The sequence below is a fragment of the Sinocyclocheilus grahami genome, unplaced genomic scaffold (genome assembly GCF_001515645.1).
Source record: "Sinocyclocheilus grahami isolate Dianchi unplaced genomic scaffold, SAMN03320097.WGS_v1.1 scaffold551.1, whole genome shotgun sequence".
In the NCBI taxonomy this organism is placed as follows: Eukaryota; Metazoa; Chordata; class Actinopteri; order Cypriniformes; family Cyprinidae; genus Sinocyclocheilus; species Sinocyclocheilus grahami.
Genome location: NW_015505730.1, coordinates 52,878 through 79,868, shown reverse-complemented (window position 1 = coordinate 79,868; position 26,991 = coordinate 52,878). Strand labels below are relative to the sequence as shown.

Here is a 26,991-nt window from a genome sequence, read left to right as displayed (position 1 = left end):
ACATATATATATATATATATATATATATATAATTTTTTTTTTTTTTTTTTTTTTTTTACTGTAGGCAAGAGATTATACCATTGTTGCGATTTGCTGAAAACCTTGTAGAAACATGCTTTACACCAGAAACCTGGTTAGACAGCCCTGTACAAAACAAGTTGTCAACTACATTGTCAGCCAAAGCGTCTACATGAAATCTAAATCTTTATACTCACTGCTGAGTAGTGAATGTCAAGACATTGCATAATAATGGCTTTACCTGTGTCGTTAGGTCACGAAAGCAGTATAAAGTAGTAAATTAATGAGTAATACAGGGTTATTGAGAAATACAGAAATGTTGTGGAACATGCAATAACCAGCAAAACCAGAAGTTAGTAAGACAAATGTTTCTTTAAATCCCCAACAAAGTCTAATTATTGACAGAAAACTACACTAGCAATAGTAATAAAATCACTTGCTAATAAATACAACTAAACAACTAAATTGGGTATTTAAATATCTTTAGAGATCAGCACAACAAGGAACACTTGTGTAGGTCTCTCAACTAAATCATCAGATAAGATCTGCTGTCTAAATACAGAATAGTACGCTGTGGAACTTTCCAGAAAAAAAAAACCTGTAAACCTAGAAAAAGATTTGTAACGCTCTAAACCTCTGAAAGAACAGAACAAAGTCCATTACAACAAAATGGCAAAAAACATGGCACAATCCTAAGCCTACTAAGAGGCTTTTGTACCAAATAACTCAATAAGATGGACAATTGTCAGAGAAATGAACAAGACCCGAACAGTTGCAGAGCTCTTTGGGTGAGATAAGAGAAACTCTCAAAAATCTCTTTATAGACTCTTTGGGGGAGTGGAAAGAAGGAGGCCACTTCTGGGCAAAGCCTGAAGCAACTCAGTTCACTATAGGCAATGTGACAAAAACATTATATAGTAAGATTACAGTTGACTTCTGCACTTTTTTGGACTTAAACCAAAGCATGGTGGTGGCAACATGATTCAGGATTCCTAAGCTGAATCAGTTTTGGGGATTACGCTTTAAAAAAAAAGCAAAAGACATTTACACCAAAGTATGCATAAATATTGTCTCATACACTATTTGTGAAGGAGAAAGTGGTCATCTATAGCCACTGCTGAGTAGTGAATGTCAAGACATTGCATAATAATGGCTTTACCTGTGTCGTTAGGTCACGAAAGCAGTATAAAGTAGTAAATTAATGAGTAATACAGGGTTATTGAGAAATACAGAAATGTTGTGGAACATGCAATAACCAGCAAAACCAGAAGTTAGTAAGACAAATGTTTCTTTAAATCCCCAACAAAGTCTAATTATTGACAGAAAACTACACTAGCAATAGTAATAAAATCACTTGCTAATAAATACAACTAAACAACTAAATTGGGTATTTAAATATCTTTAGAGATCAGCACAACAAGGAACACTTGTGTAGGTCTCTCAACTAAATCATCAGATAAGATCTGCTGTCTAAATACAGAATAGTACGCTGTGGAACTTTCCAGAAAAAAAAAAACTGTAAACCTAGAAAAAGATTTGTAACGCTCTAAACCTCTGAAAGAACAGAACAAAGTCCATTACAACAAAATGGCAAAAAACATGGCACAATCCTAAGCCTACTAAGAGGCTTTTGTACCAAATAACTCAATAAGATGGACAATTGTCAGAGAAATGAACAAGACCCGAACAGTTGCAGAGCTCTTTGGGTGAGATAAGAGAAACTCTCAAAAATCTCTTTATAGACTCTTTGGGGGAGTGGAAAGAAGGAGGCCACTTCTGGGCAAAGCCTGGAGCAACTCAGTTCACTATAGGCAATGTGACAAAAACATTATATAGTAAGATTACAGTTGACTTCTGCACTTTTTTGGACTTAAACCAAAGCATGGTGGTGGCAACATGATTCAGGATTCCTAAGCTGAATCAGTTTTGGGGATTACGCTTTAAAAAAAAAAGCAAAAGACATTTACACCAAAGTATGCATAAATATTGTCTCATACACTGTTTGTGAAGGAGAAAGTGGTCATCTATAGCCACGCTTGTTGTGATGCCAAGACATAACAGAATTATGAATCCCTAACTTGTTCCTCTATCTTCTATTTTAGCCTGCTAATCTCTCTTTGTCAGTATTATCAGATGACCCGCCTTCATATGAATAGTATGGAAAATCACTTGTGACTCATTGCATTTGTAGGTGTTTCTCTGTGTGTATTAATGTGTCTAAGAAGAGATGATACCCTGCAGTCACGTGAGTCATGAGGGTAAGTTGGAAACAGTAATATGATTAAAAACAGCCCATAACCTATAAACAGCAAAGATTAGCCTTTTATTTATAAGCTTGCCAGAGCTTCAACAGCATTATTTACACACCGGTATCAGCAACCGCAATCTCTAAATCACACATGAGCTCCTATTCCCATTCTGTTTTAACCTCACTGTCTGATAGCAGCCAATAACATTGGCTGGATGTTTGTGATGTCATTAGTATACATTCTGTTGCTAGAGTTGCTGTTGGTCCAAAGTGGTTAGCAGTGCAGTTCTGGTCATTAAAACTCTCTATAAAAGACAAACAATTAGAGTAGAACAACATGAGAATTCCCATAAGAGAAATGACAAATGAGATGTTGGTTTTTATCCTACAGAGCAATAATACTAAATCTTGTGAAAAAGTATTTGAATATGGTTTGTTTCAAATGGAGACTAATTTAAAGGGGTCATATGATGCGATTTCAAATTTTTCTTTCTCTTTGGAGTGTTACAAGCTCTTGGTGCATAAATTCGTTGTGAAAGTGAAACTACTTTGTTTGGCCTTCCAAAAATGGACCCGACTAGAAATCAGTGGTTAAGTTGTATTTACAACACTGTTCCAGAACACTTTAACCCAAATATTCAGATGTGTGCAGCACATTTTATGGAGGACTGTTTACTGATCCTGGTAGAGTAGACTACAATGCCGGCTGTTCTGACTCAAAGACTGTAAGTATGTTTTTTATATTTAAAGAGTTTTTATATTTTATATATTTAAAGATAATTTTTTTGGGCAGTGTAGAGTAGGGCTTGTTGTTTGTCATTTCTCCGATCACAAATGCAGACATGGTTTTATGTTTACGCGGCACGATGCAACGCAATGCGTAAAAAGACAGTAGAAGTCATTATAATCCATAATTATGTCCCCACTGGATGCAACGAATGCCTCGTTTATAATGGGTTTTCATGTTTTTGAATCATTGCTCCGGCCTGACAGGGCATCATCACAATATGGTAAGGGGCGTAACATTTCCGTCACATGCTTGAGGTATTTGGCCAATCACAACGCACTGGATAGCTGGCCAATCACAGCACACCTTGCTTTTTCAGACCGATGAGCTTTGTAAAAATCGACGCGTTTCAGAAAGGTGGGGCATAGAGGAGAAACAATAATGTACAGTGTGTGGAAAATAATTAACCTTAAACCACATTAAACACATTTCATTACACCAAATACACAAAATAATGTTATTTTTAGCAGCATCATATGACCCCTTTAATACCTAAATTAAAGAAACATAACTGGCAAGCCCATTATGTCTCCTGAGCTATGAAAGAGCAACCTCTGAGCAACAACAATTTACTACAGCTCTGAGTGATTCTGAACCCTGAAGCTAAGAAATCCTTTCTAGGTCATTTTCTTGGCCTTTTACGCCAAACATGTGTGTGCACACATGCGTTACAAGGTATTCTTAATGTTAAAAAGTGAAAAGGGCACTACAGTGACAATGAATGTTAAATGGGGAATACATTTTAAAAGGGTTCAGCACAAATTCTCAGAGCGCAATCAGTTGAGCCATTGACCAAGTGATAATCTGCAAATAATGTCTGTACACACTCAAGCTGAGGAAGGCATAACAGGGTCAACTCCCTGAGTAGCGATGGCTAAGGATGCACAGGGAGAAATCCCGGCATCTTTGCGTCATCTCAGGTGAGCGGCTCATTATCACATCCAGTGGGGTGCTCCTACGAGCAAGTACAAATTATGTTCTCCTGAGACACACAACAAATATACTCATCTGCCTACAAACACACACACACACACACAGAAAGCGTGTGAAGGCTCCAAAAGCTGCTGTGCACAGCAGGAGATTCCATAAAGGGCAATTAAATTGCATGCAATTTCACAGGAAAGAAGAACCACAAATGAGATTCTCATTAATATCTCTGTCTCCCTAAAAGCCTAATATATATATATATATATATCAATTTTTTTAAACGACAATATATGTGTACATGTGTGAATGCATTTTTTTTAAAGAGAATTTCTGTAAACTCAAGTACTCTAGGTACAATAAAAAATGTAGTTCCTCTTCACTTGTTAGTGACCTACTTGACAATTTAGAGCCAGTAATGATGAAAACTCAGCACTTGTTTCATTTTTTAGAGAGACAAAATTGCCTCAAGTGTTTTTCTGGACTATATACTCGTTTCTCATAATATATTATTTATCACTGTTTGTAAATATAAGCCTGCATAACTCACTCGTTGTGCAGATGTTTCTGTGACTCTTCAGTGAAAACTCCTTTGACCTTGACCACTGACATTCAATCGCTGCTGCAGCATTGTCATGGCAACCTTCTTCAAGCTCGGTAGGAGGCAGTCACATGAAGAGGTTTGTCCCTCTTATCATCAGCATCAACACCATCCTAGACTGGTTGCCTTATACAAACATACAGCTGCCATTCCTGTACTAATCGATTCTGTAAGTTTACTTCATACTAGGTACATTCGTAAATCTTTATTTTAAGGTTACAGGTTTGTCTGCATGGTAGCTCTAACAATCTGTGCTCTTTCTTTCTTTCTTTTTAGCCTTTAGTGTAGTATACTAGAGCTAGAACGGCTAATGATGTGGAACAGAATTGGAAAATGTCACAAGCTAAATTTGAACTTGTACTACTCAATGTGTTAGGGGGTTGAAGGTCCAAATTGCAGTTTCAGTGCAGCTTCAAAGGGCTCTACACGATCCCAGCTGAGGAATAAGTGTCGTATCTAGCGAATCGATCAGTCATTTCCTAAGAAAAAAAATGTATATACCACATATGCTCATCTTGCAATAGCTCTGCAATTACGTAATCACATTGGAAAGGTAACGCATGGTTAGTTCCGTGTCTGTGTACTTCAGTTCAGAAAGGTAGGGTAGGGCGAAAATCTCCATCTCATTTTCACCCCCAACTTCAAAATCGTCCAACATCGTGGCTTTACCTTTTTTGGTAAAGGGCGTTTGACTTTCTTTGCAAGTTCGCTTTGTAATCAGTGGGTCGGTACTTCCACCTCCGTCATGAATGCGTGATTATGTATACATTTTTTTTTTTTTTAGAAAATGACAGATCGTTTCGCTAGATAAGACCCTTATTCCTCAGCTGGGATCATGTGGAGCCCTTTGAAGCTGCACTGAAACTGCAATTTAGACCTTCAACCCGTTGGCCGCCATTGAAGTCCACTATATGGAGAAAAATCCAGGAATGTTTTCCTCAAAAGCCTTAATTTCTTTTCGACTGAAAGAAAGAAAGACATGAACATCTTGGATGACATAGGGGTGAGTAAATTATCAGGTAATTTTTATTCTGGAAGTGAACTAATCCTTTAAGCATTACAAATGAGAATTATATAAAAAACACATCTATTACAGACCAGTGAAATATAATATGTCCATTATATATATAAGCTGTCGATTATATATCTATTGAAGCCATATAGATAAGTTTATTGCAAAACATGTATATATCCAAATATTTGAGAGTAGGGATACCGACACGATTGCATCGTTCACACTTCTTGAGAGTGGGCGTTCTCTGTAAGCTCTTTTGGCATGAAATGCCCGCTGCAACTCTCTGATTGGTGGAATTTTCTGTATAAAAATCATGGGTAATGTTGTTTAGTACCTCGAATTCCACTGTTAGTTAAAAACAGTTTAAAAATAAGTTTAATACGAACAGAGGGCTTCAACAAAAGCATAGACCATTGATTACCAACATGTCTGTTTTTAAAAGTTATCACTAAAAATCAACTTGGCTATGTTTTTTACTTCTGGAACCTGACTAGTGTGCTCTACTTCCTAAGCGAAATTACCTTGGCTACTAAGTAGATAGGATAAGATTCTAAGTTAGGATGTTTCTGTAATACAGCCCCAGAATCATAATGAGTAACCACTCGGAAACACCCTAGCTACTAGATAGCAATGCTTTTGCAACCACCTACAATGACCTAGCATCTTGGCTTTTCTTCTAGTTAGCTACATTCCTTCATTATCATTTATGTGAATGTGAGCGATCATTTAAAAAATGCAACAGAGTGAGAATCCAGACAGACCCAGACTTGCCGTTGTTGTGGGTTGACGTAAGGGGAGCGGGGAGAGATGAGCTTCTGATAGTGTTGCTGAACACGCCTTCACTTCCCTCTGAAAGTGACACTGTCACCATGGTTACCAGAAGAGACCATGTCTTCTACATTTTCCACCAAACGTTGGCATGACAAATGGATGCACACATTCTCATGAATATCAATGCAAAACAAGCTATTTCAAAATCCTGTTGGGTTTTAAGTACTGCCCTTGAAGAATCGTCCTTGTCTTTTTTTTGTCTCTTGGAACAGCTCTGACCTGAGCTGGAAGACAAGGATCGGCTGTATCTGTGAAGCCCTTGAGATACATAGGCAACAGCTGTGTCCTCGTGTGTGTGTGCACACACATACACACACATACATACACACAGCTAGATGACCTGAGTGACTGGTCCTTGGCAGAGCCCTATTTTTTTCGTTCATTATTCATTTGTCTGCAATGAGGGGGGAAAATCCAGTCGCCGAGTCTATATTTAAACCTGCCCAGCCCCTGACATATTTATTAATAGCTCCAGTTGGGCAGCTTTGGGATCCTACAAGAGTGCTCTCTTAGAATACACACAAACACACACACAAACCTCAGAGGACGATCCAGCGGACAGCATGTGGCAATATTTCATGCTCCAATTTTTATGCTTTAATTATTACATTATAGACAATTAGAAAAAGCAACAAGATTTCAGCATTTTCTGTTGTCATTTCCACGATGGCAGGATATTTCCGGGTCGTTGCTAAGGTGCTCTGAGTGGTTTGCTATGCAGTTTCTAGAATGCTCTGGTGGTTGCATGGTGGCTGTTTACTGACTCGCAAGTCTCTGTGATGTTCAGATCACTACATTTGACATTGGTTCTTTTTTCAATATATTTTAACATGCACAAGGTAAAAATGGTAAGTCTGATTGTAGGGCCCTATGAAATCCATTTTATTTTCCCCAAAATCCATTTAAATGTTTCTGGATTCCGTTTTTTTCCATTTTTTTTATTAGATTCTGTTTTAATGGTTACATAATTTTTTTAATCAAAAAGCATGTCTAGTTAATTGAAATCATGAAACTTACACAATTTAACAGCAAAAGTTGAACAAAAATTTAATTTTTAAGGCCCTATGAAATACGTTTTATTTTTCTCAAAATATTTTTTATTTTTACCAAATTCTGTGTTTCCCAATAATTTTCTGGATTCCATTTTAATGGTTTCATTAAACTTTTAATATCAAAAACATCTCTAAATAATAGATTTTATATATATATATATATCTATATATATATAGATATATATATAGATATATATATAGATATATATATATATAGATATATAACATATTTATTTATTTTCAGAAATACTGTTGTGTATTTACATTGTTCTGTTAATTACATTTTGGTAAATCATTTTCTGGTAAATATTCCTTAAAATAATGTTTTAATAATCATTTTATCAAGTACTATCAATAGTATCATTCTGTCACAGTTTCTTCAAGTTAAACCAAACTTTTATTTTGACGGATTGTTTTGAAGACCTTTACGTTTCTCTGTTTATATGATATGATGACAATTTTTGTTAAAAGAAACGGTAAAATGCTAATGAAGTGACTCTCAGAGCAGTTTTATAATTAACTTTAACTATAATTTAATTTTAAATTATGTTCATGTACTCATATATTGAGGCGGCAGAGGCTGAAAACCACGAGCGTCACGTGCGCTTCATTATGTGTGTAGTACACGAAACCAACCGCACGTCTGCGCCATTCACTAGCTATGTTTCCATCCAAAGATTCCATTAATTATCTGGATTTTACTTTAATGGTTTCATTAAATTTTAATAATTGAAAGCATCTCTAATTAATTGATATATATATATATCCTGCCTGCCTGCCTGCCTGCTATACTGTGTTGTGTATTTACATTGTTTCTGGTAAATAAATTCTGGCAAATATTTATTTTCTGGTAAATATTCCTTAAAATAATGTTTTAATAATCATTTTATCAAGTACTATCAATAGTATCATTCTGTCACAGTTTCTTCAAGTTAAACCAAACTTTTATTTTGACGGATTGTTTTGAAGACCTTTACGTTTCTCTGTTTATATGATATGATGACAATTTTTGTTAAAAGAAACGGTAAAATGCTAATGAAGTGACTCTCAGAGCAGTTTTATAATTAACTTTAACTATAATTTAATTTTAAATTATGTTCATGTACACATATATTGAGGCGGCAGAGGCTGAAAACCACGAGCGTCACGTGCGCTTCATTATGTGTGTAGTACACGAAACCAACCGCACGTCTGCGCCATTCACTAGCTATGTTTCCATCCAAAGATGCCAATTTAACTTATGTGCAAAACTGGAATATTGCATAAAACATTTGCAAATAAAGCACCGTTTCCATCCAACGAGTCAAAGAGAACAAAATCGCCACTTCCTGATAAACTGACACTAAATATCTAAAAGAAGCCACTGAATATAATAATTTTAATATGTAATAATTACTTGTGCTTCAGAGAGAGCAGACGTAATAAATGCGATCATTGCTTTTAGAGGTGGATGCCTGCTGTTTGGGAACGCCGTCATGTAAGACGGTAATTATACAGAAATATTTTGATGACAGACCTGTCATCTTGCTTTGATTGCTTTGAAAAGTAATAGCACACCTCTCCTCAGTAAGCTGCATTATTTTAAGAATCAGATAGATATTTTGAAGAACCAAACTAACCAAACTGTTTCAGTTCCCATTGACATTGGTCTGGCTGGCAACATGATTCAGAATATCTTCTTTTGTGTTCCACAGAAAGGTTTGAAAGGTGAGTAAATTATGACAGAATTGACATATTCCCTTTAACAGTTAGGTCCCTGACCTGAACATTTTGCCCATTATATCTAATCTCTTATTTGCATGAAATTCAAGAACATCAAATGATAATGAGAAATCAGACACATATCTGTCACAAACATGCATTTACCCATCAGTGACACTTAATTGTCACTCTGAGACACACCTGACCAAACAAACTAGTTCATACATTTCACATAAGATGTTGACACAAAGAATCAAACACAAACCCAAAAAAACAGCGGTACACAAAGTAAACACACGCACAGGCACACATACACACACCACTGCTTATCCTGGCAGAGACAGCTGTGCGTTCAAGCGTCGCACAAGACACAGTTGCTATGGTGACAATGACGACACGCTTTTTAGCATTGCAGGGATGGGAGAGAGAAAAGAATGCATGTGTGCGTGTCAGTGGAAAAGCAGACAGTGGCGAAGGCATGTACGAAAACAAAAACGCAACAAGCTAAAGATGAAAAGTGCAGGCGTGGAGAGCAGCAATGCATCCTAATTTAAAAAGACTAAACCCTTGACAATATGTGCAGTTGGCACGTACCCACCCAAAAGTCAGCTAGCAGCACAACAAATCATGTAATTTGACTCTTGACCTGAATGTTTAAAGTTTAAAGGCAGCGACACCGTGCAACAAAGAGATAGTGTTCGGGATTACACTTAGGTCAAGGGAAAAGGTAATTAAGAGAGGCATACCGCAGCATTCACATTATTTTTTAATGTATCTCCGATTAGTCTCAGTTATTTTCCACATGGAACCTACATTAGCGGTTACACAAGCCTAGCTAAGGCTCATTTACAGGAAACTCTGATATTTGCTGACTTAGTATATAATTTACAGGATACTGAATGTAGTCACATTATTTCATAGCTTTAGCATTTAGTGCAATAAAATGTAAATCAATATAATATCTAGGTATTTATTATCAGACTATCAGCCAGTTCTTTTTAAAGAATATGTACCAAAAGAAAAAAAAATGGCCTGTATTGCAATTGCATGAAACATGCACTATCAGTTTAGTTTACATGTTAGAATTCAGAATTTGTCTTTGTCTTTTTATTTATTAATTTTTATGGTTACACTTTACTTGAAGGGGTGTGCATAAGACTGACATGACACCTTCATAATCATGACATGACACATGTCATGAATATGAAGGAGGTTTTATGCATGTTTATGACAACTGTCATTAAGTGTCATTCGCTCAGTTATGTAATTTTTAATGCAAAGATGACATTGTTTGAGATGTATTTGTTATGGGCTATGGTTAGGGGTAAGGGTAGGGGTAGGGTTAGGTTAGGGTAAGGTCAAATAATGTAATATTTGCATTAAAAATGACATAACTGAGCGAATGACACTTAATGACAGTTGTCATAAACATGCATAAAACCTCCTTCATATTCATGACATGTGTCATGTCATGATTATGAAGGTGTCATGTCAGTCTTATGCACACCCCTTCAAGTAAAGTGTTACCATTTTTATTTTATGTTGTGTTCCTCCTTTAAAAGATAATGGTTGGATCTTTTTTATATTATGTAATACTTTATGATTTAAAAAAATTTTTTTTTTAGAAAGTTTAGTAGTAATATTTTTTATTACTATTTTCACGTGCACTTATATTCCAAAGTTTTGGGTCAGCAAGTTATTTTTTATGATTTTATACATTTTTGTGGAAACTATGATACATTTTTCTGAGATAATTTGCAGAATACAAAATTCAAAAGCACAGCTTTTATTTTAATTTTGTAACCATCTAAAGTAACCACTAAGTATTTACTGTCACTTTTGATTAATGTAATGCATATTTTTGAATAAGAGCATTAATAAAAAATAATTAAAAAATCTTACTGACCATAAAATTTTGAACTGTGGCACTCAATCTTGAGAAAGGCATGTACAATGTCCAGCAGTTGTAAAATATGAAGACCTTCTTTCATAAGCAAGACTTAGAGGGTCATTCTTATCTTGCTCGCTCTTGCATCTGCCTTAGAATCACATACTGGTTTTGATAAACCTTTCCCATCCTTGAGTGCCATTTATTTTGTACCCCTGACCTTTGCTTCCCTGTCACATCCATTCCAGCAGCAATCCAATCTCTGACACCCAGAGAAGGGTCTGCACTAAAGATGCCCTCCGTGCTTCAGTAGGCCTTGTGTAGTGTGTTTTACGGTCATTTCTATTGATTGCACTGACTATAACGTAGCGTGGTGAGAGCTACCTGTCACTATAAACATGACAAGCCAAGTGGCAGGGACAGAATGATATGACAACATGGGAAACTGTTGAACCCCACTCCCTTTCTATTTGCCATTCCTCTGATTTATTAGCCTGCTGCTCATTCGAATGGAATTTCTGTGCAAGAGGGAAAGAAATTGATGGATTTTCTTAAAGGTGTCATATGATGCTACATGCACTTTTACAAGTTGTTTGAAATGAAATGTGTGTTGGCAGTGTGTGTACACAACCACCCTATAATGATAAAAATCCCCCCAGTGTTTTTTTTTTTTTTTTTTTAAATCTGGTTAAATGTTTTCCCCTTTCTCAAATCGAGCCGATCTCAGATGCCTGTCTGTGTGATGTCACAAAGACAGGCCCCTCCCACAATAGTTTGATTGACAGTGGCGTTTCAGCACAGATTGGACTGGTGTCTTACCTTAGGCCTGCCCTGAGTGAGCTGTCATCAGTCCGCCATTGTTTCACCGCTGGAGCAGATGTAGACAAGAATGACTCCTAAGCCATTGAGGTGTTCTGTTGTTGGATGTAATAATGAACATAGCAGTCGTCATTTACTCCTGACATCTGAGCCGCTGAACTCGCAGTGGATTACGTTTGTTTCTGAAGGGAATGTGACCCCGATCTACATAAATGCAACGATGCTCTAAATGTGTTGGCATAGCAACGCGATACTTCCGGTTTCCTTTTCCGCCTGTCCTACGAAGGCCGTCTCGTTTAATTCTAGGTTGAGGACACTTCGTATATGCATCCTACAGAGGATGCGACCTCCAGAGGATTAGACCTCCAGAGGGTGCAGCCTTCTAAATGAGACACAGCTTATGTTTGCGTGAATCATTCGTGATCCAGCCTCATCTGCAGAAGAAGTGAGTATAATGTTTTGTAATGAATCTTTGCAAATCGCCTTTCCTAATAATGTGCTAATTAGCAAGTTTCACGATGAATGCGGCTAAAGTAAACAGTCTCTCTGAGAGCAGCTCGGAAGAGAGGGGCGGGGGCAGCCTAGCTCATTAACATTTAAAGGAAAATGACAAAAACGGCTTGATCTGAAAAGAGCTGTTTTTGGCAGGGTAAAAAAGGTGTTTTTTACACTACCATTGAGAAATTTTATCCAAACTATGTTACAGACTTTTCATTAAGACCCTAAAGAATCATATCAACTTGTGGAAAATGGGCATCCTATGACCCCTTTAAACAGTAGACACTAAAGAGTTCATAATATATTCCAATTAGGAAAATCAATGAATCATTAATAAAATTGGATGTATTATTGTGCCAGATGAGTAAACCACTAAACATACTTTACAAAAAAGGACTTAAGAATCAGAATCTTGTTTATTTCCATATCTATACATTTTGGGGAATGATTAAATGTGTATATTTTTATATTGCATTATTATTAATATGTTAAATAATTAATTGCATGGTAAATTTACAGTCCTAATCTCATTTGTTTCTCCAATTATGAGACTAAATGGAGACTTTAAGTATATAATTGATCTCAGTAATGTACAGTATATGTGCTCAGAATAGCTAAGATACCAAATTCTTCAATCAAAAGACACATATTTCAATACAAACTAATTTTCTCATTGGATTCTTTCAAGAGCAAATTATCCCCCACACACGTACACCATCCTCTGTTTATCACACACTCGCAGTCTGTCCCTGTTTCAGTCAAGCTCATGTCTCGATGGAGTATTAATGGCCTGGGAAAGACTTCAATAGAATGAGACACCATGTTCCTCTGTGATACGCTGACTGAAATCATCTTTGATTATCTCTCCCTAGATTAGCCTTCCCTTGTATGCTGGAACTTTCTCGACGTTTCATAATCGCTTACATACAAGATGTGTCTACTAATATACCCAGCTCACATTGAATAAAGAGCATTGAGCTATATCTTCTATATAGCTTTGTGAGCTGTAACTCATTCGGGAGTGGTGACTTTCCACGTATTCCCAACTTCTGAGCCTGCTCGCCTGAAGTTATGGTTGATTGCTCTTCGGCTGGATATCAACACACCCATTAACATAAACTACGCCAGAGCGCGTACACACCTCACGCACCGAATGCCGTGCTCAAGGAAGTTGGACATTGCGGTGAATCAGAGGTAAAATATGATATAAATGCTGTTCGGTTTCTGGCACAAACCGATCGTTTCGTGTCTTAGGACATCAATGTGTCGTCACGAGCCGCAGGGTTTAATTTGGATTTGTCTGTGCATGTTTTTTTTTACTCTCATAGATTTTGTTACCATTGCCGTGCATTATACGACTGATAGACTGCAGCCGTTGGACTTAAAAATCATAATTTGTGTTCTACTGAAGAAACAAAGTCACCTACATCTTGGATGCAGTGGGGGCAAGCAGATAAACATCAAATTTTCGTTTTTGGATGAACTATCCCTTTAAGTGCTCTGCTAAATCTTATCCCTGCAAAACAAATACATTTTTACTTACTAGCAGAAGCATATTTTATAAAAAGTATGTCATCACTCAAAGGCATTTGATATTTTTAACGGTTCAGTTGAAAAAAAAGGTGATTTGCATGACTTTGCAATGATAATTTGTGATTTGCATGATAATTCTGATGACTTTACGCCGTACTAAAACATCAAATCTACAGCGCGGCCAGCGTTGTTCGGTTCCCAAACGAATGACTCTTACGAGCCGGTTCTTTTCAGTGAATCAAAAACATGTAGAACCCACTGATCATCAGTGGTAGAACCACAATTGTAATCGGATCCCCGAACTAATGGCATTCATGAGCCGGTTCTTTTCAGCGAATCATATTAAAAGCACGACTAAAATCGTTCGAATCCTAAACGAATGACTCTATAGCTGGTTCTTTTCAGTGATTCAGTGACGTAGAGCAACCAATGTAGTCTGAGCCGGTCGGATCTTTTTAGTGAATCCAAAATAAACAGCCCGTTACACACTTTTTAAAAGAACTGAAATTGGAAATGTTGTTATATTTGTCCTGTTGGCATCTGAAATGATCTCATTAGTCCTATTTAACTACAGACTGTTAAGGGCAGTAAATGCAATTATATTTTTTAAATAATAGGCTACTAAATAAATCTGAAGTACTAAATGAAACGTTAAGGAAACCGAATCGTTTAGAAGAATCACAAATAATTCAATCCCTTACGAATCCCTAAACCGGAGAAGTCGCTGTCCACTAGCGTGGTGCTGAATCGCCTGCTGCTGTCCTGACGGGCATTTTTTAAACGATAACAAAAACATTTGAATCCAAATATTTTGGAACGCACGCAATACACCTGTAATCCACTAAAAGGAACATGCTCTAATCACCAACATTCAGTATGCTACCTCTACCGTTTGAGAACTCCCAATATCCCTGTTGTTGTACAGTAGATTTAAAAAACTCCATCAACTAATTCAGTAAAAGACTAAAAGGTTATATTGCATTTCCATACCTTGCAACTAAAGAGTTAAGTGTAACGTCGGCTGGATCCCGACCGTACAGCTGCAGCAACAACAACATGCAAAAACAGGAGGAAAACATGACATGATAGACATTTTGGTTTAGCCACTGCGAAGCTAATTAAAATGGATTTTTATGAGCATCGCACGTATTTTCTTGGATAAACTGTTATTAATTGCATCAGGCGGTCATCGCTGACATCAATGTATCAATGCGCTTATGATGTGATTTCATTGATCATCTTGTACACTTGAAGGAAAAAGTGACGATAAATACGCAAAGCGGAGAATATAATACAGGACATATTCAAAACATGAAAGTGCTATTATAAAGACATTAAATATAATTTAAACGCTGTAGGAGTGGCATCCACAAGTATTGATCCTGCATGGGAAAAAATGCATCTTCAGACGTATTAACGCCACAAAACAACATTACAACCTCAAGGCAACTGTAGTTATTTGTATGGCATGTGTAAATGCAATTAAATATTATTTAGAAAAAGCTTATAGCTTATCTGCACACCATGCCACACTTTTCCTATCAGGTTTCCGGCATACATTTCCAATACGATCAATAATACCTAAGCATACGGTAACATATTTTGAAAGAACTAGTTAGATCTACAAAAAACACCCACCTTAACTTGTGAAGACTCATTGCTGACAGCGGTGTGAAATTAAGCATTTAAATAAGGGAAAACGCAGGAACGTCACTGTTGAAATAAAGCCAGTAGACAGCAGCTCGTTCTTCTCCTCCAGACATACACATAGCGCCCCGCTTTTTGTTTATGGAAAAAGATCAACAAGTCTTGGGGTGAATCCACACTGTTTTCGTTCACTGATGTCTAGCGTCTCTTGCGTGAAGGCGACAGCTGCTTTCCTTGCAGATGGCTGGCTCTCCGTAGTCTCACCGCCCAATGGCAGAGAGACGGCGCGTTTAACCCTTGCCACCCAGCACCAAGAGGCTCTTGGAGCAGCTCCTTCTGTGTTGTTACGAGTAACCTGTGTACAAATGGCGCCTGAAGAGCGGGCAATACGGAAAATAGCTCCTTATTTCATATGCGTTAGGAAACGCATCCGCTTTTTGGAGCAGTGCTCAAAGCAACCCCTGAATCATTTCAGCCATAGCTGCAGCTCCTTGAATATATGAGTTTCATTTAATATTTTACCATGGTGAAGCACAGCAGCTGTACTGAGATGCTCACACTTTGGTCTCCACTCTCCAGTCATCACATTTCAGAGCCCTTATATTGAATTTCAGCAAATAGAGAAGATTGTCTATCCTAATTATTTTAAGGGTAAATTTAAACCTTTCTGATCTGTTGAGACTGACTTTTCTCTTTTAAATTATGGTCATGTGGTTTAGAAACAGCTGCAATAGTGACCAGGCATAATTTGTTACCACATGCATTTACACAACACACACACGCCTTTTGTGTGTGTGTGTGTGTGTGTGTGTGTGTGTACCTGTTTTTCTATTCTGGTGGGGACTTAAACCTGAATACACACAGACTCATGGGGACTCATGTCACGGTGGGGACCGGTGGGGTAAACAAGCTAATCAATTACACAGAATGAAGTTTTTTGAAAATCTAAAAATGCAGAAAGTTTCCTGTAAGGGGTAGGTTTAGGTGTAGGGCAATAGAAAATATGGTCTGTACAGTAGAAAAACCTTTACGCCTATGGAGAGTCCCCACAAGGATAGCAAACCAGATGTGTGTCTCAGAATAAATGTAACCCCTTCTAGGGATTCTCCGTAGAAATCTTAAATCTGAAAAAAATTATAATAATTAAAATAAAAATTGTATTAATTAAAAAATGAAATAAAATGTAAATTATATATAATACATTTTAGAATAAATTATGTATGTATATATATATATATATTTATATGTGTGTTTTTATATGTTATTTTAGAATTATATCAAATTTGATATTTTTTATTGCAGATAATGGATCGACTTCTCAATTTCTCAGGAAACAGGTGTTTAGGAAAGTGATGTGGTGGCGCAAAAACAAAGGTTGCGGGTTTGAGTCTTGTACCGGCAGGGATTGTAGGTGGGGGTAGTGAATGTACAGCGCTCTCTCCCACCTTCAATACCACGACTGAGGTGCCCTTGAGCAAGGCACCGAACCCCCAACTGCTCCCCGGGCGCCGCAGCATAAAAAATGGCTGCCCACTGCTCCGGGTGTGTGTGTGTGTGTGTGTGCACTTTGGATGGGATAAATGCAGAGCACTAATTCAGAGTATGGGTCACCATACTTGGCCACATGTCACATCACTTTTCACTTTTTTTTACCCTGGGGTAACCTATGTGACTTTGACCTAGCCAAAACACTACAGACAGATCGATGCTTTAACTTTGTTGTATAACAAAGCAGGCATGCATGTTTCCAAAATGCGTTATCTACTATAGTAGCACTTTTACTTTTGTTTCACATCATTTTGGCCCTGACAAACAAAAATAATGAAGAAAAAATACAATAAACCAAGTGTGTTTGATCGTGCATTTTTCATGGGATTTAAAACACGTTGAATTGCATTAGAATTAGGACGTATTTTGAGGCCTTGGATGCAGAAAAGTAAGGATGATAAAACCAAATGACATCAGAGTTTAAAAAAATACAATATTTATTGCAATGAGTATTCAGACACTGGTAAGAAAAAAAAGGCTATTGCTATCTGTACAGTTTTAATTCGATTTGGCGTATTAAGATCTTATTCTGTAGCGTATCTCTAGATCGCCAGCTGGTTGGAGAATGCCAAAGCCATATCGGGTGGGGTCTACCAATGGCAGCTTTGCATTCTTGTCACACAGTTCTAGATCAAATCGAGTCAAGATCGTGAACACAAGCCTAAAGGGATTGGAAAAAGAAGAATTCCAAACGTCATTATAGTTGCTAAGAGACACAAGCATAACATTTGTTGAATCAAATCAATTTAAAGCATAGCACAAGGACTAAAGGTGCGGTCACATTAGTGAAATTCTGGCAATAATTTCACAGACAAGAAGATTCTTTAATTCTTTAGACATGAATGAAAATGAGGCCACGAGGGAAGAACAGTGCGTTCGATGGAATGTACTTTTGTTTAACAACATGCCAGTTGACGAAAACATCTTTTTGGAAAAGACTTTCAGTAGACAAAAACTCCATACAACAGTTTTGAAAATGATCTAGGACTTTTATACAGTGCATGCCATTGTAAAGACTGCAAGTTTATCCCTCGTTTTCATCCGTGTTACATTCAATATGGCATCTAACCTTGATTAAGTTCTACAGTCAATGGGGTAGAAATGTATGAAGCACTGCTCACACACAAGACACTTTTAAACTAAGAAGCAGCGAATCTGAATGAACAACTTGAACCTGAGCTGAATCTGTGTGGAAAACTTTTTTCACTTTCACATGAAACTTCCAATAACTGAATTGATTGGATTTTGCAATGGTAAATGTGACTGCACCTTATATGGTTAATGCAATTATACTCACTCTTTAATCGCACCAATTGCAAATTGGCGTCCTGGACACAGGTTGTCTTTGGTCCCCCAGGGCACAGAGGGATACTTCATCCTCAACCCTTCCTTAAAGAAGTCTTTCTTCTCTGTCCCATCTGCATTAAGGAAGCGGTCAAACTGGAACATCTGTAACATGAGGAGAAAACAAGCAGAATTAGCATTTTTATTATTGTGTCTTCGGGTATTATATTAATATTTGTAACATCAAATTGTCTTGATGAAATAGAGTAAAGCAAGAAACTGCACTCTTGTGATAAGTTTGTGAGACGCGTCCAACGTTTGCTTGCAAGAACAACATCTTGCTGTGCTGTTAATCAATTTACTATTAATCAGTGGCCTTGACATGGAAGCTTGGATCAGATCTAGTTCACAGTGCCAATACACAACACTACGGTATGCAACGTCAGCATTTTGGCCTACAAAGCACTGTGTATAGTGCGATCATCTGTTTCTCACAGATAGTATGAGCAGCAGCAGTGCCTATAAACTGTGACCCCCTTCCCCCTATTTGTCTTTTTGCCAATGATAGCACTTGAATAGCTAATCCCAGATATCTCACTAGATTAGCCGTTGGATTTGTGCAGAATGTAATCCAAGCTTGATCATAATGGTGGACATCAATAAAGTTCAAGCTAAAAAGGTTTAGGCCATCTATAAGTGATGTGTGTTAATAGAGCAATGTACTAAGCAATGCATTATCTGCAAAAAAAGAAAGAAAAGATTCCATTGCATAGCAACACTAATCCTTTTTTTAATTTTTGGTTTGCTTGTGATTATTTTTTTTTATATTTTGTAATTATTTTAGTTTAAATATGAAGTATTTTTCTTTCAACTTTTCATGTTAAAATTGATATATGTATAATTTAAATTTTTTTAAATGTAAATTATATTGCAAAAACTGAAAACTACGTGGTTGCTAAAGTGTAAAAAGTTAATATTTTTTATAATTACATTTTTTTTTAATTCCCTGATTGCTAAGGTGTTACATTTAATTTAATTTAAATATATTGTCTATCATTTTTTATATATATAAAAAAAAAATCCCCATTTTCTTGCCCATGGAAAAGTCACGATGCCAGAGAGTTGCTATGTGGTTGCTAGGGTGTTCTTGGCAAGAACTAATCTCCAAGTCTTTATTATATTCTAGATGTTGCTTGGTACCTTTAATGTAAGTCTACAGAATATTTTTGGGCCGTTATATAACGCAGTGTAAGTGCTCGAGTCTATTTCAATTGCACCTATTTTTGACAAAGTGAAAATCAATACATATTTCAAATTTATCTAAAATCTGCCCAGATTCTTCAAGTAATGAAATGATTTCTCTCCCAAGTGAATCTCATCTCTCCGCTTTGTTGAGTTTAGGATGGAAGTGGAATCTGAAAGTGCACCTCTGGCTGTTGGTGGATCTGTGGGTCCATCTGAGGGCTGATGAAGGGGAAAACGCACAGCCGATCACCCCGTCGGAGCTGGTATTCTTGCCCATTGCTTAAACAAATCTTCTTATCTTGCTTCACTTCTCTAGTGATGAGAGCAGCTGCAGTTAGACGCAGCGTCTCACTAAGAACGCTATCTGTAAAAACAGATTTCAGAAATTTTGTTTTAATTTCAGTGAAATTTGTTGGAATTGGTTTTGTAATTGCCATTTTAAAATATATATGGGTGTGTGTATATATACGTGTATATATATATATATGAGCATGGTAATTTCCATATGGAACTCAATTGGGTGTTGATGCAAAATTACTAAAGATTCTTAGAACACTAATATATTGCCTATGTACCAACATATAATATACACTCTCGTTTAGATTATCAGAAGACGAATTCATAGATACTAAACATGGTAAGATTATATATTTGGTTTGGTCTTGTTCTGTATCGCGTATCTTGTCAGTGTCTGCGCTTGCTTGGCCATTTGTTGTGGAGAAAATAAGGAAAGTGTGTTCAAGCGCCAGCAGAAAACAGTGTAAAGAAATAGTCTTTGAGAGAAGCAGTCTTTATCAGCGGAAGTTAAAAGCAGCCAGTAAGTGTATTTACTTGTCTCATTAGTGCTTAGCGCGGTTGTTGTTGCTAGGAAACGCTTGTTTTGTTTACTGTGTGGAGACGTGCTGATATCGCGTTTGGTCTCGTTCTGTATCGCGTATCTTGTCAGTGTCTGTGCTTGCTTGGCCATTTGTTGTGGAGAAAATAAGGAAAGTGTGTCCAGCTGAATTAATTTAGCATTTTGTTAGACGGGTATAAAAAAGCTTAGTTTACCGCGACCGCAGCCGTCGCGTGACGGCCTCCTCATGTAAAGACTGAAGAGTGTAAAGACCATCGACTCCACCGTGCGACTCCACCGGGCAGGGACACCGGCAAAGGATAAGTATCGCTTTTTATTTCTCCTCTTTCCTATTACTTGTTTCGCTTCTGTTTCAGTTTTTATAACCATTTCTTACGATGTGTAAGTAAGTTGTTAATGAGGAAAAAAACTTAACTTGAATGATTTTAGCAAATGGCTGCAATATTGTTAAGAGTGAAAATTTTAAGGGGGTCTGAATACTTTCCGTACCCACTGTATATGTGTGTGGTTGTACATACACATTATGTAGTTTTTTGTTGTTGTTTGGCTTAGTGTTATGTTAGAATCGTTATTATACTCTTATACCTTTTGTTCTTTATTATTTAGAATTGTTTTTAGCTTTATTTTTTGTTTTTCATTTAAATGTTAAGTTTTGAAATTTTGTTGTATGCATTTGTCATTTTTATTTAATCTCTTTATTTTTTAAATGTGTATAGGTAGTATTTATAAAGTTTTAGCTTTTAGATTTGGATCTGTTTTTAGTTGTTTTAATACTACAATTGATTGCTTCTGTAATCCTCATTTGTAAGTCGCTTTGGATAAAAGCATCTAATAAATTACTAAATAAATAAAATAAATAAATCTAGAAAGAACCTTTTTAATTGCCTGCAAAACAAGTGTGAGTCACCTGACACCCATTGATGTGTCAGAAGATTTATGACATTTCATATAAATATACAGCAGGGTCTAACCTACAGCGTATTGCTTCTCCTTAAACGGTTTTATATCAACATTACTGTCAGTGCACGCGAAGCAGTGCAGTTAAACCTGTCATACAACAATTGCTGTGGATTCAGGGGGACTCCTCACTGACAGGCAAGGCCAATGAGGGGTGAAGACTCTCAGACAGACTCTCAGAGGTGAATCTGTCTGTAAATAAACCTGCTGATACCATGACAAAGCTAAAGAATCACTTTCTGTTAGAGGGAATTCCCATGTGCTCATATCTTTGAAATTGCATCACATGTTGGTTTTATAAGAGTGTCAGATGCTGTAGCAAGCTATGACAACACATTATGCATGATAAAGCCTATGGGTTTATTTGTTTTAGCTTAGGATTGGACATTATACATAGCTCCATAACACACTAAGATGCATGAAAAAACTACATTACTGTTAAAATGATTGGGGTCAGTAAGATGTTTTTAATGTTCTTGAAAAAAGTTTCTTATGCTCACCAAAGCTACATTTATTTGATCAAAAATACAGTAAAAACAGTAATATAATGAAATATTTAAAACCAAACTTTTAAACGGTAGTTTTATATTTTTGTGAAAATATGAGTGGTTTTAGTAGGGTGCTCTGGGTGACTTCTTACTGGTCTCAAGTCTTTATAATATTCTTAATATATGATAAAAATGTCAAGTCTGATTTCTAGTAAATTTATTCTGTGCCAAAGCTTAATACGTATGGTTAGTGGTTTGTTCAAATCCCTAACCTTAAATATGAGCAATATTAGCAATCATATTACCAAGAATCACTAATTGTGCAGTGAAGCTGTTTCTCTGTGGTTATACTGCTCTCATGTGGTTAAAGCAGAGAACTGCTGCATGATGCCTTAGGAAATGTAAATCTATACTCAAAAAAAAAAGCAATAGTTTCAATTCAACCAATTGTATATTGTATTACAAAATTAATTTCTTAATTTACCTTGTCATTCCAAACCCCTTTAACTTTTCTTTGTAGTCCTATAAACTACTTTTATTGGGGTTCCATATAGCAAACTGTATGTTTTCAGTGTAGAGAAAGAACAATGTGAACATTCTGCCTCATACGCATAAACATATGCATTTTGTGTTCCATAGAAAGTTATACATGCTTGGAACAACATGAGGGTGAGTATATGATGACATAATTGTCAATGTTGGGTGAACTAATCCTTTAATTGTGCCTAATGCCGTTTATTTAGATAATTTATATGTGATTGTGTTAACAAGCTTGAATATGCATGTAATAATTCTATCAAATGCATTGTACATACTAGGGAAGCATCAACACCTGCGTTACCTAATTCCCTTCAGTTACAAAGGAATCATTCAGTAGGTGTTGTTTGGCCTCAGGCTATGGTGTCTCAGGTGTGCTTTGTGCAACTTCTGTGTTCATGTTCTGTGAAACTCGAGTGAAATCACGCACTCGCACATTCCAGAGGTGACAGGCTCTTTTGTTTACAGTAAGATCAGGAGTGCAAAACAGCCTATCGCTATGGCAACATCGGGGTATTACTGTGTCATCACCGCTATGTAGTTTTGAGTGATTAAGCATGCTATCAGACAAAAGGAATTTTTAAAGGAATAGTTTATGTTCATGATGATGAACTACTACTTTACCGAATATTTCATATTGTTCCAACCCTATATTATTTTTCAGTTTACACAGTAAAATACAAAAAGAGATCTTTCATACAATGAAAATGAATGGTTATTTATACTGCCGAGCTCCAAAATAGACAAAAAAGCACTGTAAAGTATCTATAGGTCTTCTTAAGCCATAAGGATTTATTGTCTATTTTGGGGCCTGGCAGTATTAATGATCATCCACTTTCCTGTTATGAAAAATAATGGGAAAAATGTGTACATAACCATTCAAAAATCATTCAGGTAAGTGAGATTTTTCTTTAAATTAATACTTCTATTCTGCAAGGATGCATTACATTGATAATAATAAGAAATATTTCTTTAGCACCAAATCAACATAATTAGAATAATTCCTTAATGATCATATGACACTGAAGACCAGAGTAATGGCTGCTGAAAATTACACTTTAAAATAAAAAACAATTATTTTAAATTGTAATATTTCACAATATTACTGTTTTTCTATGTTTTTGATCAAATTAATGCAGCTTTGGTGAGCATAAAGACTTCTTTTAAAAACATCTTACCAGCTTGAATTTCTGAATGATGCACGTTTATTACAACATTTTTCCCCCACCCAGAATGTCTTTTAGAAACATATGTGTTGTGAAAGGATGACTAAGTGATAGAGACAGAGGGAAACTCACCTGTGTGACCCATAGCTGTAGCAGCATGGCTCTCCTCTGAGTCTCAGCATCAATTCCTTCATCCTGCAGGTGCTGTACATAGTTCCCCAACCATGATTGGCGTTCTGGCTTTCTATCTAAACATGATGGAGTCAGCCATTTCCACAGCTTTTCTCGTGCTGAACTTGCAATTTGTTTCTCCTCTAATGAATGTATACATAAAAAAACACAGGTTAGTTAAATAAATCATGTCTAATGTGTAATTTTAAAAGAAAACAATAGTAATGGAAGAAAGAACATCTGTTTTTCTAAGCAATTTCTTTCAAATGAAACCACATTACCTTTGTTTTCAGCAGTCCGAGCCAGTTTAGGCAAAAGCTTGTCAAACCGGCGAAACTCCTCATAAATTTCTGCAAGTGCTGCACTGTTGTTTTTCTCTGCGCCGAACACAGTAAGATAGCCGGTCCTGCAGAGAAGAAGACAGATAGTGATTGGTATGAGGATATATAGCATTCAAAAAACCCTAAGTCAGTCTTACTCATTTTCCACGAAATCAGGTTTTTCCAGACTGTTAAAATCTGTAGTACAACATTTAAGCCTTTAATTTTAACAACTGTCACAAAATACAACGTTTTACTGAATAACCATAAGGCATTCATGAGATAACCAAGCTGCACCTTGTGGAGGCATGACAACAGGTCTTATCTGTACAATAGTGAGTGATAATTATGATTTGCCAGCATTTGGGTGGGACAGTCTCTGCTTGTTGATTGGTACAGAATGAATGTCAAATAAAGTATTAAACCTACATACTCAAGCAGTGCATAAGTGAATCAGGGTTACTGCATGTTGATTTTACAGATTGGCGTACTTAAAAAGCAAGCTGTAGCAAAAATGGAAGAGTCCGTCTTTTTTCCACTCAGATACTTTCAGGCCCATTTCTGAAGGGGTCACAAGGTGCTGGAGGTTGTTCTGCATTGAGCTACAGAGTTGGGTTAAAGCGGACCCCTGAAAATGCCTAGTCAAAACACACACAAAACATATACATGGTTCAGATTAATTGATATTTCAGCTTTGATGTTATCTTAAGATCTATTCGGCATCTGAAAAACATTTAAAGCAAATTCTCAAGATGACAGTAGTTCTGACAGAGAGATTTAACGTTATTAGAAACCTACATTTCTGCTCTTTTCTTCTCAGATTCTGGGTTGTGACTGGGCAGATTCAGGCTGAAGATTCTCTTCATTAGGACCTGAGCATAGCCCGTCTGGTCAAGCGAGACCACATCGGACAGGACAGCATCATAACAATTTGAGTCCAGCAGAACAGTGATATATTGTCCAGCTGCACGCACCTGGTTCACATTAGATGAGTGTGGTTAGTGCTAAAAACAAGTGAAAGGAAGCTGGCACAGGAAATGTCATGTGAGAGAACAAGATTGTCATCTAAACTCTCATATACAGTTGCAATTTCTAGATACAATTTTATTAAGAAAACAGCTGACTAAGGGTAGGTACCACTGCCTCCAATGGTCCCTACAATCAACTTAGCTCACTATGCTTTAGAGAAATGCAGCCCAGGTCATTTCCTCAGGACCCGGGAATAATTGCACTGCATCAGTAATATGCACCATTAGGATTATAAGCAGCTGTAGCTGTAAATCTTAGTTGCAAGTATGAACAAATAAAGTCAAAGTACTAATATCCAGGTGGATGCTGCACACTGGTGGTGGTTGAGGAGATAGCCCCTGACAATGTAAAGCACTTTGAGTGCCTATAAAAGTGCTATATAAATGTAATGAATTATTATTATTATTATTATTATATTGGAAATCACAAATGCGAATTGCAGCAAGAAGAAAGTCACAAGTCATCCCTGTAGTCAAAAGTCATAACAAAAATTATACTATCGATAATAATATACAATATGCACATGTATAATATATTTGATGTATGCATATGTATTATATATATATATATATATATATATATATATATATATATATATATATATATATATATATATAAACAAGCTTTTCAAAGTTGTAAGGGATTTTGGAGTTTAGTAAAAATAGTTAAAAATACAAATATTTAATATAGTCTCTCAACTTAGGTCAAATTAGAAGAATATACATGCATACAGTATACATTCTAAATATATTCTTCTAATCTCACCTAAGTTGCGAGACTATATGAAATATTTGTACTATTATCTATTTAAGCAAACTCCAAAATCCCTTAAAATTTCGAAACCTTGTTGACCTGTCAACAACACAAAAACATGCACTCTTCATTTACATATTCAAGTGAAATTTCTCTTAAAATAACTATATTTCCTCAACTACCCATTAACAAAAACGGCACATTATGACAGATTGCTGCTTTAATTATAGTGTTATTTTACTCAACCAAAATGTGACCTCAAGAACTCACAGTAAAAATGTCGCCGTGCTTCTGCTTCATTCGTGTCAGGAATTTAGCAGCATCTTTGCCAAACTCAAGCGCATGACCGAGCCAGGGAATCATTCCTTTATCGAGAGAAGGCTCATTTCTTCGTCTGCAAAAAAACGACTAGATTAATTCCTAATTGTTTACGCGTATTTGTAAAGTTGAAGTGTCGTCTGTCAGACTCGGGAGCTGGTCGGACTGGTCTGGACTCACCTCGTGCGTCTCGCGTACAGCAACAGAACAGCGAGTCCCAGCAGGAGAAGCGCAGTCCACATCATGCCGAGTGTGTGAAATCTCCTGCTCTGCCTTCCAGAAGTTAAATACTCAACTGACACTCAAAAGTGGTGGGCGTGTAAATGTCTGAATATGACTTAACCTAAAGCAGTTTCTGACTTAGCCTGTTATGGAAACAACATGACGGTTCGTCATGATGATAAGTCACATCAAAACCTACTTTTAGTGAAACCAATCCGAGAAATACGATGTGTGCGAATTAAGCAATGTCCTTGGAGTTGTCAGCGTTTTAAAGAATTTCCTCAGTGAATTCGAGGCGCAGTGTTGTTCCTCTAGGACAAAATGTGTCTTTTGGCGACCTTATCTTTTACAATATTAAACAAAGGCCGTTGGTGATATATGCAAATTCATAACAAAATGGTTGATAATGCTTTTTTTAGTCAAATATACCGCCCGTTACCGATCCTTAAAAGGATAGTTTACCCAAAAATAAAACTTCTGTCATTAGGCTTACTCACCCTCAAGTTGTTCCAAACTTGTTTGACAAAAGAAGATA

The 26,991-nt window shown here is 36.5% G+C and overlaps 2 protein-coding genes across 2 annotated transcripts in view; both read right to left on the bottom strand.

The window, feature by feature from the left end:
• The window catches only part of kcnb1 (potassium voltage-gated channel, Shab-related subfamily, member 1), an 11,962-nt gene extending 5,268 nt beyond the window's left edge, over nucleotides 1–6,694 (bottom strand). The window contains exons 1-2 of the mRNA XM_016238915.1: nucleotides 6,644–6,694; nucleotides 6,115–6,159 (exon numbers count right to left, since the gene is read on the bottom strand). Of these exons, the coding sequence (XP_016094401.1) occupies nucleotides 6,115–6,159; nucleotides 6,644–6,694 (96 nt within the window). The remainder of the gene's footprint in view (nucleotides 1–6,114; nucleotides 6,160–6,643) is intronic.
• A 10,838-nt stretch (nucleotides 6,695–17,532) lies between these two features.
• On the bottom strand, nucleotides 17,533–26,514 carry ptgis (prostaglandin I2 (prostacyclin) synthase). The gene is made up of 12 exons (XM_016238924.1): nucleotides 26,415–26,514; nucleotides 26,187–26,310; nucleotides 24,933–25,108; nucleotides 24,626–24,772; nucleotides 24,096–24,220; nucleotides 23,693–23,957; nucleotides 23,233–23,253; nucleotides 22,985–22,996; nucleotides 21,953–21,957; nucleotides 19,822–20,003; nucleotides 18,408–18,559; nucleotides 17,533–17,771 (listed from the first exon to the last, which is right to left on the bottom strand). Exons 1-12 carry the CDS (start codon nucleotides 26,477–26,479, stop codon nucleotides 17,627–17,629), a joined length of 1,419 nt encoding a protein of 472 aa, XP_016094410.1. The 5' UTR covers nucleotides 26,480–26,514; the 3' UTR covers nucleotides 17,533–17,626.
• Between the last annotated feature and the right edge of the window lie 477 nt (nucleotides 26,515–26,991).

Bases quoted from the DNA above. Each gene is read 5' to 3' on its own strand.
- ptgis (XM_016238924.1), bottom strand. From the start codon at position 26,479: ATGATGTGGACTGCGCTTCTCCTGCTGGGACTCGCTGTTCTGTTGCTG. The intron at 23,958-24,095 runs GTAATGTGGTTT...TACATTCATTAG, and splicing joins TCGGACTGCTGAAAACAAAG to AGGAGAAACAAATTGCAAGT. The intron at 23,254-23,692 runs GTTGTAATAAAC...TTATGGCTTAAG, and splicing joins ATTCTGGGTGGGGGAAAAAT to AAGACCTATAGATACTTTAC.